General features: G+C 34.9%; 1 protein-coding gene across 5 annotated transcripts in view; it reads right to left on the bottom strand.

Annotated features, from left to right (window-relative positions):
* Positions 1-15,255, bottom strand: part of LOC134529112 (histone deacetylase 6) — a 116,008-nt gene that overhangs the window by 72,763 nt on the left and 27,990 nt on the right. For 3 of the 5 annotated variants that reach the window (XM_063362865.1, XM_063362861.1, XM_063362863.1), the window contains exons 7-8: positions 4,477-4,669; positions 2,630-2,689 (exon numbers count right to left, since the gene is read on the bottom strand). In XM_063362865.1, the coding sequence (XP_063218935.1) occupies positions 2,630-2,689; positions 4,477-4,669 (253 nt within the window). Of the gene's footprint in view, positions 1-2,499; positions 2,560-2,629; positions 2,690-4,476; positions 4,670-15,255 lie in introns of all 5 variants that reach the window. The other 2 variants (XM_063362866.1, XM_063362862.1) reach the window with 1 other exon arrangement.

Raw genomic sequence — 15,255 nt, forward strand, 5'->3', positions numbered from 1 at the left:
TTAAGCCTGAGTTTTTACACATATGCTTTTCTACAAATATTTTTCAATGATGAAGCTGCTATGGAGTTGTTCATCATTACACATTTGATATCTACTCCTCTTAAATTAAATAATGGGGTGCAACCCTCTCAACAGCACAAAATATCGATGCCTTATGATGTGATGAATTTTTGATGCCATCCTATTGAGAACACTTACCCTCTTGTTGCAACTGCTTAAAGATGCATAATTTTAGTGTAAAACAAATGCAAGAGATTCAACAGCAATGTAACAGTGAATGGAATGTGTACCACACTTCCTGCATGCATAAGTAATTACATTTTAAAACAACAATATGCGGGTCACACATTCAGAGAGGTTAAACATCACATACAAGATCGTGACCTTTCACAAGGCATACTGGAAAAAAATGGGAACAAAGCCTCCCAAAAATTAAAAACAACTGAGTCAGAAAATATATAAAATTAAATTATTCTTTTCTAACAATAAGAACTCTTTTCTAAAATTACAGTGTTTATTTTTCAAGTTTTCGAAGTTGTAGCAGTACAATATTCTTTAAATATATATTGTACTAAAAAGGCTGGTTATTTGGTCCAAACAATTATTTTCTCATAAATGGCCAGCCACACCCGCTGTCCCAATATAAATTTTATGGCACAGCAGAACTAGCTTATTTGGATATGCTTTGTACATTTGCTTCTTCATTAATATCTATATTTATCCATTCATTTATACTACCCTCTGGTGCTTTACCTGTTTACCAAAAATCTGAAATGAAATTTTTATAATATAATATTTCAATTACTATTTTTTAAAAAAAAAAAATTTGGAAAAAAAGTTGATCTGTATAATTTATGAACTTACATATCCGATAAGCTAAAATTTATTCAGCTATTATCTCAAATGTAAGATTTTGCAATTACCTTACCATTTTTATATGACATGTTAATTGGCATAGTTTGTTACTAAATCATAGAATATGAGCAATGTACTTTTGAAAACTGTCACAGAGAGAACAATCTGGAAATCTCTTGAACAGGAAATTTCCACTTACCAAAAATGACCAAAAAAAAAAAAAAAAAAAAAAAAACAACTTCTACTACGTATAATATCTAAGCCTGTGCGAATATTTGAATTCTCAAATACAAATACGAATAATAAACTTATTTGTATTAGATTCAACCTCTAATACTAACACTTCGAAATAACGAATATTCATTTGCTTACGAATATTTGACATAGCATACATACCTCATGAGTTTGTCGTATACCAACGTTCACTATCGAGATTACGTAATTTGTGCAATATAAATACCCTTTTCTGATGTTTTAATGGGACTTCATATTCAAAAAAATGAACAATAAGTGATGTTTTAAACATGCAACAAGTATTCAAAGTTTTTTTTTTCATTACTGTCTCGATAAACTGTAAGAGAAAAATCACGTGGATGATTCACAAAATTTCATATTTGTCATTTCAAACTTGAAAACAAAATAAAATTTTTATTCATTTCGTCACATCAAACATCAAGGACACACGCACCATAAATGGGGGGAAAAATAATAAACAAATGTCAACAACCATGGCCCACACCACCATAAAACACGAGCACTCCTTTGCGGTGGCTATAAAAACAAGTAAACGTCATAGTTTCAACGGCAAAATCAATAGTTACAATCGATCTAACACCATATGACACACTAACAGTTTCTTTGCTGTATGTATTGATGACCTATATAAAAACCTATATATAAAAAAAGTAAATAATAGTATAAGATTCCAGATGAAGTTAGCATAAATTGTGTTTATAATACAACTGAACCAAAAAAAAAATTTACTTCCGACTGCGTAAACATAGAAAACTTGTGTATAATTAGGGTTTAAATATGTAAATATGAACTTATTTTAATTGGGAATAGAGCATTTAAAAAAATATATTCACATTTTTTTGTGAAATTGATTGCATTGGATTTCACAGTATTTTGCCTTTCGCGAAAATTTTCTGGATCAACATGTATAGTAGCTGGTTTTGGGAAATAAGGCGAATAGGAACTGAAATGAAAGGTTGGTTTGTTAGCTTAGGTTAAGAAAGCTTAGCTGCATAATTAAAAACAATGTTTTATTTCTTAATTTACATATTTTAACAAACAGTTTCTGTATAATTATTGTAGCTGACTTAACCTAACCAACCTTTCACATTATATCATTTGCCTAATTTTTCAGAAGTTGTAACATGATGTGAAAAAAAAAATTAGTGGGATTCTATCATTCTTACTATTTGTATTTGATATTCGTACTCACAAATAATTTGGTATTCGTATTCGATCCAAACTAAATAACTGATATTCGCACATGCCTAATAATAGTAATTAATGATTAATAAGCTTTAACTGCCAATTTTAAAACTGAGTTTCGAGTTCAGAAGAACTCTCCGACCACTTCGATTTTAATATGTTTCACAAACACATATAAGGAAAAAATAAAATATGTTCATATACCTTTTCATCACCTAAAGCTGAATCAAAACCAGCAGAAATGAGTACCACTTGAGGCCCAAACTATCACAGAAAAGAAAAACATAGAATTAATAAAGTATATGATTCGCATGCAAAAACAAAAGTTGTTAACCTCAGGACACCCATATGCAGCGTCATAACCTGCAGATACGATCACGAGCTCAGGCGAAAACTGAAACACATAAAAATAATACAGATAAGATAATTCAAACATAAAGAAAGTCACTATGCATGTGTCACGTTCAACAGAATAACCGAGAACTGAAACTATAATTTAAGTAGTTGTTAGAGACCTGCAAAATTCGCGGTTTCGATGGCCTTCAGGATAGACTGCACATACACCTGTACACTTGGGCAAATAACGCAAGTTCATCGGCTGCCGACTTGTAAGTCGTCTCAGCTGGTTTGTCTGTGATTTGATCCTTCTTTGGTTGAGGGTTTATAACTGGTTGAGATTCGTCCAGATGAACAGTAAGCCAATAGCAAAATAATCTAAGAGGTATATGTGTTTGAATTCTAGTCTATCACCGAATGAATCCGCGAATTTTGCAGGTCTCTAGTAATTGTTTCTACAATATTCTATTATTACACACAAACAGGATAAAGAAAACTATAATAACTGACTTTAGCAACACATCTTAAACTGGCTCCAAGTAAGGTAGAACAACTACAACAATACTTATGAACTTTCTAAATCCCATTTTTTTGTGGTCTAATTAATGGAATTTAAGTAAATTCCTACTACTTTGACCTATCAAAAGCTTTGGTTACAATGAATCACACCTTGCTGCTCAAGAAATTATCTAATTATAGACTAAGTGAGCCATACGTACAATTCTTCGATAGCCCTACAACCAAAAGACATGTTGAGGTTTATACTGAGAGAACATTTCTAAAATTTTCAGTGCTTCCGCAAAGTGAAATACTTTCACTACTATTATAAGTGATTTTCATTGATGATGTAGCAAATGTTGTAAAACTGTTTTTATTTGCCTACTATAATTATTTCAAGATCATGCAAACCCTTTTATACGATGGTGTAAACGTAACAAATGCTAATACTAACTGTTATAGTTCTAAAATAAATTGTAAATATATACTTGATAATTCTGGTTCCCAAATTTCAGAGCCGATTAACATTAACTTTGTGTACATTGAATAGTAACGATCTTATATTTTGATTAATACCAAGTAATGAGTATTTCAATTGTGCCAACTGCTCTTAATACTCTCATTAAAGGTGATCTCTCAGCTGTGAACTCTTCATTGAAATATTGTATTACAAAATTTTAAAAATTGACCAACTTGTAAATTCAGTTGACAAATAATCTATTCTTTTCCAGAAATACTCATTGAAAAACTACTTATTTATAGCCATGGTATCTGGTAGGACCACCGATAGCTTCACATTTGGAGCTGACAAATGCTTCGTGACGAGAGCTTCAACACTTCGCAGGCTGTTACATCACTGGATGAAGAGACAATGATGATGCTACATATACTTTATTTAGTTTTCTACATAAGCAAAACTGATTGCTATAGCTAACTTCAGCTGATGTTATTTAAACTCTTGATTATTCTTTTGTCAATTTTTTTTATTAGAATATGGATTAATAATATTGAATTCTCAAACATACTCCGACACACAAAAAATTTGTGAGAAAAAAAAATGTAATGATAAATTTTTACATTAGTAAGCAGCAGCCTTTAAAAATCTTCCAACTTTCACTTTACCACCACCAGATAAATTTCATGCACTATTTATTTAGGAATGTCATGAACTGAAATTTTAGTGTTATTTTTTTTCAAAAGCTCATGTACACGTTCAAATAAAAAATTTAATGAATGCATTTCAATGGCAAGTTTAAAAAAATTAGGCAAATATTCATGAAGATGTATAAAGCTAAAATGATAAGAAAGCAATAGTAAAGACAATCATCATGCCTGCACTTCACTTACCTCCACTGCCACAGGAAGCAACAGATGATGAAAGATTGCCAAGTAATCTCCATTTGTCATGGCATTCCGATTTAATGGTACATTCCAATTATAGCCCCTGCCTTTGTTTTCTCCTATGTGGTCATAATCTGAAAGACGCAAATTAGGCCAGAATTTTCCTTCTTCGTAACGATGCATGGAGAAATACAGGACCCTGAAAAATTTTTTGCATACGCTTAGACCTCAAACAAAATTCAAATAATAAGGACAACACTTTATCAATGTCAATGAACACCAATTTAATCAGGCTTCACACAAGCACCTGCTTTCAAGTTTCTACTCCCATTTTTCTGCTTGATATTGTCCTCCTCCCTTTTACCTCTTCCCCAAGCTCCACCAATCTTACCAACTGTCTAGGTGGATGTGACATGCTCATGCATTTTTCTGTGACTTCACTGATCTGCTTTAGTTCGAATAACTGTACTGAGTTACATTTTCTATCAAGTAGCGTTTATGACACAAAAGTATACACTATATGCCAAGTAAAACCTCGTAATTAACTAGATTGTATTTTTTTTTTAAATTAGGACAACTTACACCTCTTACAACATAACTTTTTTTTTTTCCATTAAAGACTCCTAATACTTTCCACACAGTTTGTGGTCACAATGTCAAGGCAAGAGTTGTTCGTGTAATTGGCATTCTTCAGCCATTATCACAGCCTAATTTGCATAAATGTTTGCTCTGTATGTTTCGCCTGCCATTTGTCATCATTCTGATTTATGTTACTGAAAAGCACCCTCCGAAATGGCACATAGAGAATCTATTCTGGGCAACGGAAAATTTAGCTATGTGAAATAAGGGTGGGGTGGGCTAAAAAATTGGTGCCATAATTTTTGTTATAGCTTGATATACTTCGGAAGTTGTGCTAATTTATTTGGTAATACTAAAATTAATTTGGCAGTGTAATTTATAAAAAATTATTTCATAGCCATAATGTCAGGCTACTGTTCTGTTGCCGTGCAACTGATAACACTTCCCAGTGAGCAAGTGCGCACTGGACGAGGGAAGGCCACAGCTGAGGCATTTGTCTACTTTTCTGTTGACTTGCAACTGATAACACTTGAAAGAGAAAGTGAAGTCCAGAGAGCACAATATTTACACAACATATCTGCAAAGTACACAATACACACACTCATGCAGGCAAACAAAATATAGACTGTGGATATTCTTGGCCATAAAATTCACACACAGACTTCCCATATTCAGTTTATTAATATTTTCACGTTATTCGGAATTTAAATCGTTTTTTTGCCGGGATCACTAGAATCCCACATTTTTAGTTTACTAAACGTCATCAGAGAAACAACAAAACCAGATTCACAACATGAATAAGTTTATGGTATCATTACGCCTGATAGAAATAACTACTCATCACCCAGGTGGGATGAGAAGGACTGACTGTATAGCATTGCACTGAAAGACACAAGCGGGCAGGTTGTCGGGCAAATACAGTTTGGTGCAAGCAATAAACTACCTCTGGCTAAGCAAGAAATTTTTGGTGCAATTTAGTTGCATTGTTATTTTTTGGTCATCATTTTCAGTATATATTTTGAGTTTAGTTAATGGAAATTACAGTTAAGGGATGTTCTAATATAGTTTTGTATACCTCAGCTGCATTCAACTATTGTTGGCCTATATGCAGTTTATACCTTGCTTGGTATACTAAGTGATTTTAACAATTTGGTTCTGTGAGCAATACTGCATTTCAAATAACATTGGTCACCTAAATTACTAATGTATCATTTGATTGAATATTTGATTGAATATTTCATTACAATAACTGCAATCCTTAGTTGGGAGTGTTAACATGTCGACTTGTAGATACTTGATATGCCATCACTGCTAAGGACACATTTATACTAGTACCTATCCAGCATATAATTACTTAACACATAAGAGATCACCATTCAAGATAAAATGCTATGGACGTTCAGAGCAAGTAGTATTTAATTTACAAAATACTTACAAGAAAAAGTTATAAAAATTTAAATGAAACGGAGGGGAGGGAGTAATTAAGTAATACCTTGTTTTTGTGTTGCAGTATGACATACCAATCTGAAGTTGAAAGTTTATTTACGTTTCAATAATAAAATCTGTGTAATGATATTTCTCATACCTCAGCCTCAGGAAGATGTAAGCTCAGTCACCCACACTTAACAACCAGCAAAATCATACACAGGGGGGGGGGGGGGGGGGGTAGTGATCCACCCCCACGCAAAATCCTAAAATTCTAGCATTTATAACATCTTACAATGATTTATTATTTATTGTTTGATAAAGAATACAGAAGAGCTTGGATAAGTGGTGAAAATTCACAGGTTGAAAAGGCGTTAGCGATCCTACAGAAACAGTTCAGGTCTAGACGAGCAAGCAGCGGAGTTCCGAAGCCTGGCGTCTCCCGAGAGTCTTCCCCTAAGACTTAGCTACGCCGCTGGATGACGGTGGGGACCAGGCTGCAGACTGCTTTGGAGTCCGAGCCCCCTCGTACCTGGAGCGAGCGAGCGAGTACGCGTTACATGCTCGATGAACTTGTCGGAGACCGACAATGGGGCTCGCCCTCACCAAAAAGAGGCAAATAGTTCTGTCGTCTGCTACTGTATGGACGGCGGTGGTTAGTTAAGACTTGCAGTAAAGTTTAACACAAGTAATCTGAAAGTTAAGAAGTTGACCTTGCAACGTTTACCTGAATACTGTTTTATTGGTCGTAAATTCTGTTTGTAATACATGCCAATAAATATTCACGCATTGCCGATAATTCCTGCTGCTGGAATAATTTTAATAATGATTTTAGATTTTTATATTATTCTCTCTTATGGTGGAGCCGTTTTAATTTATATTTTTACGTGCTTTATTTATCTCTAATTAATGGCGTGCACCGATAGTTGGTGAGCACATTTTATCTAGGCGTAAATAGTTTTTTTAAATTATAAAGCCAGTATGAAGTTTACTTATTGGCCTTATATATTTTCTTTATTGTAAAACCAGGACAAACTTTCTTAATGTATTTAAATTGTTTTAATACTAAGCTTGTTTGATCTTTTCTTAATCTCTCCTTAATTTCTCCGCAGCTTAAAGAATCTCAATGAAATGACATCAGCTGACAGAATCCACGAGGGTCAATCAATTGTGTACTGAATGAATTGTAAAGTACTATGGCCATGTGGACCTTTTGTTAATACATTTGTGGCTCCAAATGCACCCTCGCTCGCTAATTTCTCAACCCGTTGCACTTAAACAGCGTAACAACTTGCTTGTGGTGGAATTATAGTAAAGTGGGGCAATCTGACGTCATATTGAACAAATAAACATTCCATCTATCAGGAAATTCTGTATCTTTGGTGTGACTGGAAACTGTTTGGTAGGCCAGTGCAAATATTCTAATTTTCGAATATCAAAACAAATAGTTTATTATTTGTATTCAATTCAATTTCTAAAACTAACACTTCAAAAAAACAAATATTCAGTCGTTTACGAATATGGGTGTGCAGGATCACGAAAGTCTGGAAAAATTTCGGGATCACAGAAGATTTTCTCGTCAGGTTGGGAAAAAATTTCCACAGGATTTTCGTAATGTTTTAGGGTTATTTATGTGGAGTTTGTTGCAACATCTGGCCACATAAATTTTGAGAAGACTAATATAGTAAAACGGATTTAACACAGTAATTCAGAACCATTACTAACACCCATGTTATCAAGTAAGTATTTTAAGGAGGAGAGAGTCCAGCAGGTCGTTAAAAATAGATTATAACTGACAGCATACTGATATGGATAAATACATGTCCATAAAAATCAAAACTGCACTGGTGTTAAAGTTGACGGTTTTCAGATCAGAGGGTAGAAATACTGCATGCCGGCTCTGTGATTAGATTCATTCAGAATGGAGCATCGAAAAGGAAAAAAAAACTTGTATAGATCTTGTGGAAAACATCTGATTGGATACTCACAGCAAAGACTTCTAAAGCCTAACAACCTACTACGTTTTTCTGTCGGATAATACACAGTGAATGACGACAGGATACAGGCCCAAACTCACACTCCTAGCATAGTGACAGCTCAGGCAATTATCTTGTCATGTGTGGCCCAATAAAAAAGGTCACACTAAGAGACGGAAAAAAACTTTGCCTCGTTTAACAAGCACACAGTGTAAAAAAAGAGAGAAACATTCTCCCTAACAATTTATTACAAGGATACCTTGAACAAGGACATTGACTTTTGTAGCATAAACTTGGCACAAGGAAAGAGTGGGACGACCTGTGCATCAGGGTTTTGCCAACATTACGCAAGAAAAGCTTTACGATGGAGTCAGAACCATCAGTCACAGCAAGAAAAAAGATATGCTAGATCTTCTGCGGTTCATACCACCTATTCACCACGAGAACTTCCTAAGCTTAAAGGAGAATCCTGAAGAACACAATGAAGTTGAACTTGGGCATCTTGAAGCGGATGATCCTGAGTTATGTCTTTGGTGAATAATCACTTACTTCCTTACGAACCATAATACTATTGAAATAAATAATTTTTCATGCCACTTTATGGAACACGTGAATTGTGATTATACATACTCTTTACAATATAAAAAAAGCACTCAATTATTTATAATAATAATACCAAGTGACTTTTTTTTTTTAAATTAATGTATATTGTTGTACACATTATTTTTCCATTCACATTTATATACAAAGTGGTGTAAGTCACAGATTTTTGTTAAAAAGTCTAAAGCCGCTTATGTTTTACTTGTTGTGAGATGTAAGATATAGATTTTATAATTGCAAAAGATAAAATACATAATTTGAGAATAACTAGTACAATTGAAATGTCGTAATGTTGTCTTAGGAATTTTCTGTCAATCAACAACTTTAAGCCTTAATATCTCAGATGTATCAATTAATGACTTACACCACTTGGCCTTTCAGCACCTCATATAGTCACATGTTGTAGAATAAAACTTTCTAACAGAAGTGAAGAATACCTCCTTATCCTCATGCTTCAGAGAATCTACTACAGTGGTAGTAGCACTACCAATGACTATGTCCGAGCCCTGTTTCTGATTTCCTTCACTGTGATAGTCAATTTCCAGCAATGAAGGTGATGAAAGGACAATTTATGGCTTGACAAATTTGGACATTAAATTTTGCAGCATGTCAAGTAAAATAGACCTCAATAAATGGATATGAGGTGTACTTGATTGGAGAACTATGTTTGGAGTTTCAAATACTGGCAAAGTACTTGACACAAATAAGCAAAATGCCTTGTTTACATCAGATAACCATAACATAAACAATCTTTCTTCACGTGATAGACTATTTGCAAAACTGTCACCATGTTTTGACTTCTACTGATTACTTGAGTGTACACTTTGTGATTCAGAAATTCTCTTTTTCAGAACAGGATCAACCAATTTACATTGACCACATTTTTTGCTTGAAACAGACCTGGAACCAGAACTTTGACAGTGGTCTTTGCTAGAAGCAGTCCTCGAACCCCCATCCTTGCAAGTGAGAAAATATTTTTTTGGGCTGTTTGTGAGCTTCAGTTTCGGAATTGTGAACGTATCTAAAGTACTTCCAGAAGACTTCTTAGAATTTACTTCAGTCATGAACAGACTTGTGAGTGGTTGCCACTGCTGCAATAATCTTGCCAGACACCTCCCTAATGAAAGCCAGCGCGTGCAAACGTGTTTGAGAACTTTTCTAGTATCTGTGTTATGCAACTGCTGAAATTCATGTAACTTTTCCTTTCGCTTCACACTTTTTTCAAGATAGTAATATATATCAACTAATTACTTGTCAATGTTAACTGGAAGGCATGCAGCTCCTTTCTCTGCTGACAAATTTAGTAATGACATGGACACCCTATCACTGCCAAATTTTCTATTTCTGTTGTTAGAACAGCTGCCACTCCACTCTTCTGCCCTATCATAACCGGCGCATTGTCCGTACTCAAAGCTACACAATTTGACAATGGAATTTCACATTTCATTTCAGATAGCAAAAGATTGCCAATATTGTGTCCAGTAGAGTCACCTACTAAAGAAGGTGCACCCAGCAAGCAACTTTCTACTTTGTGTTTTTCATTATTATAGAACGTCACTACAATAGGATACAACTTTGAGTCACTTTGATTACTACCATCTGTAGCAATAGAAAATGTAGTATTTTTCAAAGCCACAACAAGATTTTCCTTTTCCAAGTCACCCAGTACATTAATAATTGAGGCTGTTTGTCCTGGCACAGCCATACTGCTTTGCTATACTGCTGACCGGGAACATTATCCTGAATAAAGGTCCCGCATGATCGACAAAATTAAAAGGTAGGTTATGTTCTGTAATAAATGTAGTGAATAGACATTCAGCACGAGTCACACTTTCACTACCAGTATCTTTTACAAAAAAGTCTAACTATGGTTTGTCTGCACACATTCACTGTTTATCAACGTGTTTTTTAGTACGCACGTGCTTAGAGACATCACATTTCCCACCATGAGAGACAGTGAAATCACACCTGCACACGGTACAAAACGCATACGTAGGGTTTTCTATGAGCAAATTTCTGGATGTTTTTGGCCAGGTATGAAATCAGGAATTTATGCCAGAGTTTCAAAACATGATCAACATATGCTAGATATGCAAATTGCTCTCAGAGCAGATTATCCTCAATTTTCAACATTCTTTTTCAACTACTGTGGTTACCTGCATCCAAAGCTGATCTAAGAGGTCTTTCTCAATGTATACGTGTACTTTTAGTGACCAGACAAGAAAATTCAAACCAGAAAATGATGAAACATATACAATAGTTTCTTTCAACTAAAGACAAAATGATGTTTTGCATTTTGTCAAATATTGTATTTAAAATTTTGTTTTCAATGAGGCCTACTTAAAAAAAAGTTATTTTTTTCAGCTTTTTGCTATCTAGTTATAATTTTAATATGTAATATAGTGTGTGAATGTGCAAAAACATTTCATATTGTTAAAGTAAAATATTTTTTATTTATTTTAAGTATGCACATTGTAACCAAAATAAACTTAAGTCTGTTTGATACACCTGTTTAACACTTTTAAAACCATTAAAAATTAGTTTAGAAGTTGAAACGACAATAATTTTTATAACAGTGAAATAAACCGCAAATGCCATAGTTTTGAATTTATAATTGGCAATTTGGTTCTTCACTTTTTGGCTGTCAATAACTGAGGTGAAGACACTTTCAGTTTTGATATTGGTGAATTTTGGTGCTCCAGTAAAGCTGAAGCTAAATCACAATCACTGTACTGTATCTTTTATAATATAGACTTTGCCTAATGATAATATTATGATAAGAACAGGTAAAGAATGGAGCATGGTAAAGTAGTAAGTAGCCACAATAATCCCAGATCATATTATGTGGTAAACAAAAAAAGGAAACACAATTTAATAGTCAACGAATGAATCAGTAGAAAGTTCACAGGAAAGTTGAGATGGATGTTGATCATAATAAAGGTAAGAATAATATTGGTCAAAATAATGAACATAAAAACCGGAAAATGATATTTCGCATTTAGCGTTGGTGAATGATGATAGTCTTGTCTGATATTAATGAAAGTTTCAGGAAAGGTAAGGATCGCAGGTCACGGATATGGTTGTCAATAGAAGAGGTCGAAATGTAGACTACCAAAAAGAACAAAGATTGTATAATGTAAGTTGAAGCTTTAAGCAGGGTGATTTATATTGTAACGGCCGAAAATACTGTAGGATACCAGGGAAAGCTTTTCTGTTTTTTAATAGCTAGCCAGACGATCAGTAACGGCGGGACACGATGAGGAAATGACAAACGCAGCAGGAAACATTGAAGGACAGGTGAAGCGGGAGTTGGGGGGAATGTTTGCTAACGCAAGCATAACACGGTCACGGAAACAAACAGGGGGATTGCCGTGCGCTCAGCGGGCGCGACCTTGATCACAGCGCAGCGAAACTCGGTCATAGGCACAGGGAAGGAGGGGGAGTGTGTAATGACGTCAGAAGCGGCGCCGAAGCGGAACTGTTTATGTTTTAATAAACAGACGCAAACAGGGTCAAAACGGGCTTCTTATACGGGGAGATTTTATTCGAGAAGTGAGAGTCACAGAGTCAGTTGGAAGCCACGCTACTCCGCCGCCGAGACGACACGACGATTGGTGAGTGACCAGTCACGATGCGACGATGGTTTAACACTAGACCGCAGCACAACGGCCTTATGCCCATGTAGCTGGTAATATTCGATATCTCTCTCTCTCATTTCAAAAACTAAGAATACACATTTCAACAATCACTCGATAGAAATTATGAATAATGAATTATAAATTAATTTAAAACCGTCACGTAACTTGGGAGAAATTAGTCTGCAACAGTTGGTAACTGCACAAACAAGTAAGAGACAAAAGAGGTCAAGAATAAGCTCTAGGAAATGGCCGACAGCACGGTTTATTTATTAACGACAGTATCCCTGATAGGCACGACCATGGTTCAGTAATTATGTGGGATAAATATAATGTTATAAATTGTAATTATAAAGACACAGAAAGTAGAGGATTATATGTGTTCAATAAAATGTCAGTTGAAACTGCGGAAATAAACATGTTCTTGTGGAAACGTTCACCCTTAACCTCTTTATTTAAAATGTTTGGCAAATAGGGACTCGTCACCCTACCTTAAGGATAATTAAGGAAAAACACGAGTGGTGGAACCGCCCCCAGAACCTGATAATCATGACAGGGCCGTCACGATTTCAGGAAAACAGAAGATCCCGGTAGATTCACTGCCATTCCCTTTCCCCACCATCCTTCACGATTCATTTCATTATCATCATTTCATGTACATATTCCCTTCATTTCCATCTTTACGGTCGACACAGATAAGTGTGAGTCGACGGCCATAACAATATGTTTTAATTGGTTGTGAATTCAATGTAATGTCTTGTTTGATGTTTCCACTTATTATGTTAATAGTACTGTTGCATCTTATAGCACAACGTCTCCTTTTCCTATTTTTGTCTCTTCGTAACTTTAATGTGTTGTTTAGATGCCTGTAGCTAGGCTATTGTTGATACTCCCCGATGTGATCAAGTATTGCACTCAATCGGTAGGCTACTGGTGTTGCTGACTGTATAAAAAAATGCTCCTAGTGTTAACAAGCCGCCATGACAGCTCCTCTTTCTGGTTCTGGATGGCGAGAGAAGCTTCTTCTTTGTGGTCATGACACTTCCTGTTACCGATTCTGGATGGTTAGAGAAGCATCTTCCTAGCGGAAATCGCCGCGATTTGGGCGTATAAGCCCGCCTGTAAGTTACTCCGGGGCAGTCATCCTCTGAGTTGAAGAAGTTGATGCCGCTACCACACTGCAGGTCGTCGCCCCGCCGTTATGCTGCCGCCATGAAGTCCTCGGTATGTCAGCGTTTAAGTATTGTTACTTGGGTGATAGAAGTTTAACGAAGAATATGCGGAACTTAGCCATATATCTGAAGAAAGTTAATTTGGTGATAGAAGATTTCCTGCAGAAGTTCGACTTAAAGTAATTCATGAAAGAATCCACTTTGCACTTTGATGATAGAATATTTTCTGGTCAGTGGGACTTTGATTATTTTCACAAGGCCAGAGGACTTAGTAATTTTTGCCGGCAGTTTGGAATAATTTTTTGAAGAAATCACCCAAGGACATACAGTGAAACCTCTTTAATACAAACCTGAAGGGACCTAAAATTTTGCAGTTTGTATTAACGAGGTTTGTATTAACAGGTGCATATGCTCACATTAATAATAATCGACAAAATCAAGTATTGATTTTTTACTCGAAAATTAGTCAAATAGAGAATTAAAGAGGCTTGAAAAATTCATTGATTTTTTTCTGCACTTTTTTAGTTGCATAAATGTCCTTTACTACACTGCAAAGTTTGTCGAAGGAAGACAAGACATCAGTGTCTACATCACTAGCAGCCAGAACATTTTCCAAGACAATTAATGCTGAAGTGGACTTCACTCTAAGAATTTTTAAAAAATATTTCAACCTCAAAATTAGTGTCAGAAATATATCAGTTACTTGTCATTAAAGTTAAATCAGTTGAAAAATAAATAAAAATGGAAGTATTTTACTTAATTCAATTTACACTTGCAAAAAAAAACATACGCACAATAAATCTACATGGAAATTAAAGTCTTTTTCAATATCCTGAAGTCTGAAATATGTTTACTCATGTCATCAAATGTAGAGCTGTACTGAAGAAGCCTATTTTGCCAATATTTAGTTGAATCGACATTTCTGCCGACTTCCGATACGCTTGTTAATTTTCGGCCGATATTACTGAAAAACGAGAGAGACTGCCATAACCTAAAAATCCACGATTACCCTTTTCGCTTTTCGTTTTTCGTAGTAGTACTGCATTTTTTCAGATCGCATTATTTCTTCACAACATGTGCCAAACGTACATATAAAAATTTAACATCCTATTTTTCAATAATGTTCTTTATTTTTAATATGTCATAAATAAATACATTACCGTCACGGTAAATATACATCTCGGTTGTTACGGTAACTGTAGTGCAAATGTGGTAGCTATCGTGCTTCTGTAGTAATTATGGTATCGACAAAGAATCTTTAGTTATTTTTATGGTAATTATCTTAGGATAACAATTGGGTTTGTACTGTAGTTATGGTACATCATCCAATTTCTTCGTAAGTTGTTGTTCATTTGTCTTTTCTTCATATTTACGTGCTCCATTACTTGGCTGCAGATT

Source organism: Bacillus rossius, chromosome 2 (assembly GCF_032445375.1).
Source record: "Bacillus rossius redtenbacheri isolate Brsri chromosome 2, Brsri_v3, whole genome shotgun sequence".
NCBI lineage: Eukaryota > Metazoa > Arthropoda > Insecta > Phasmatodea > Bacillidae > Bacillus > Bacillus rossius.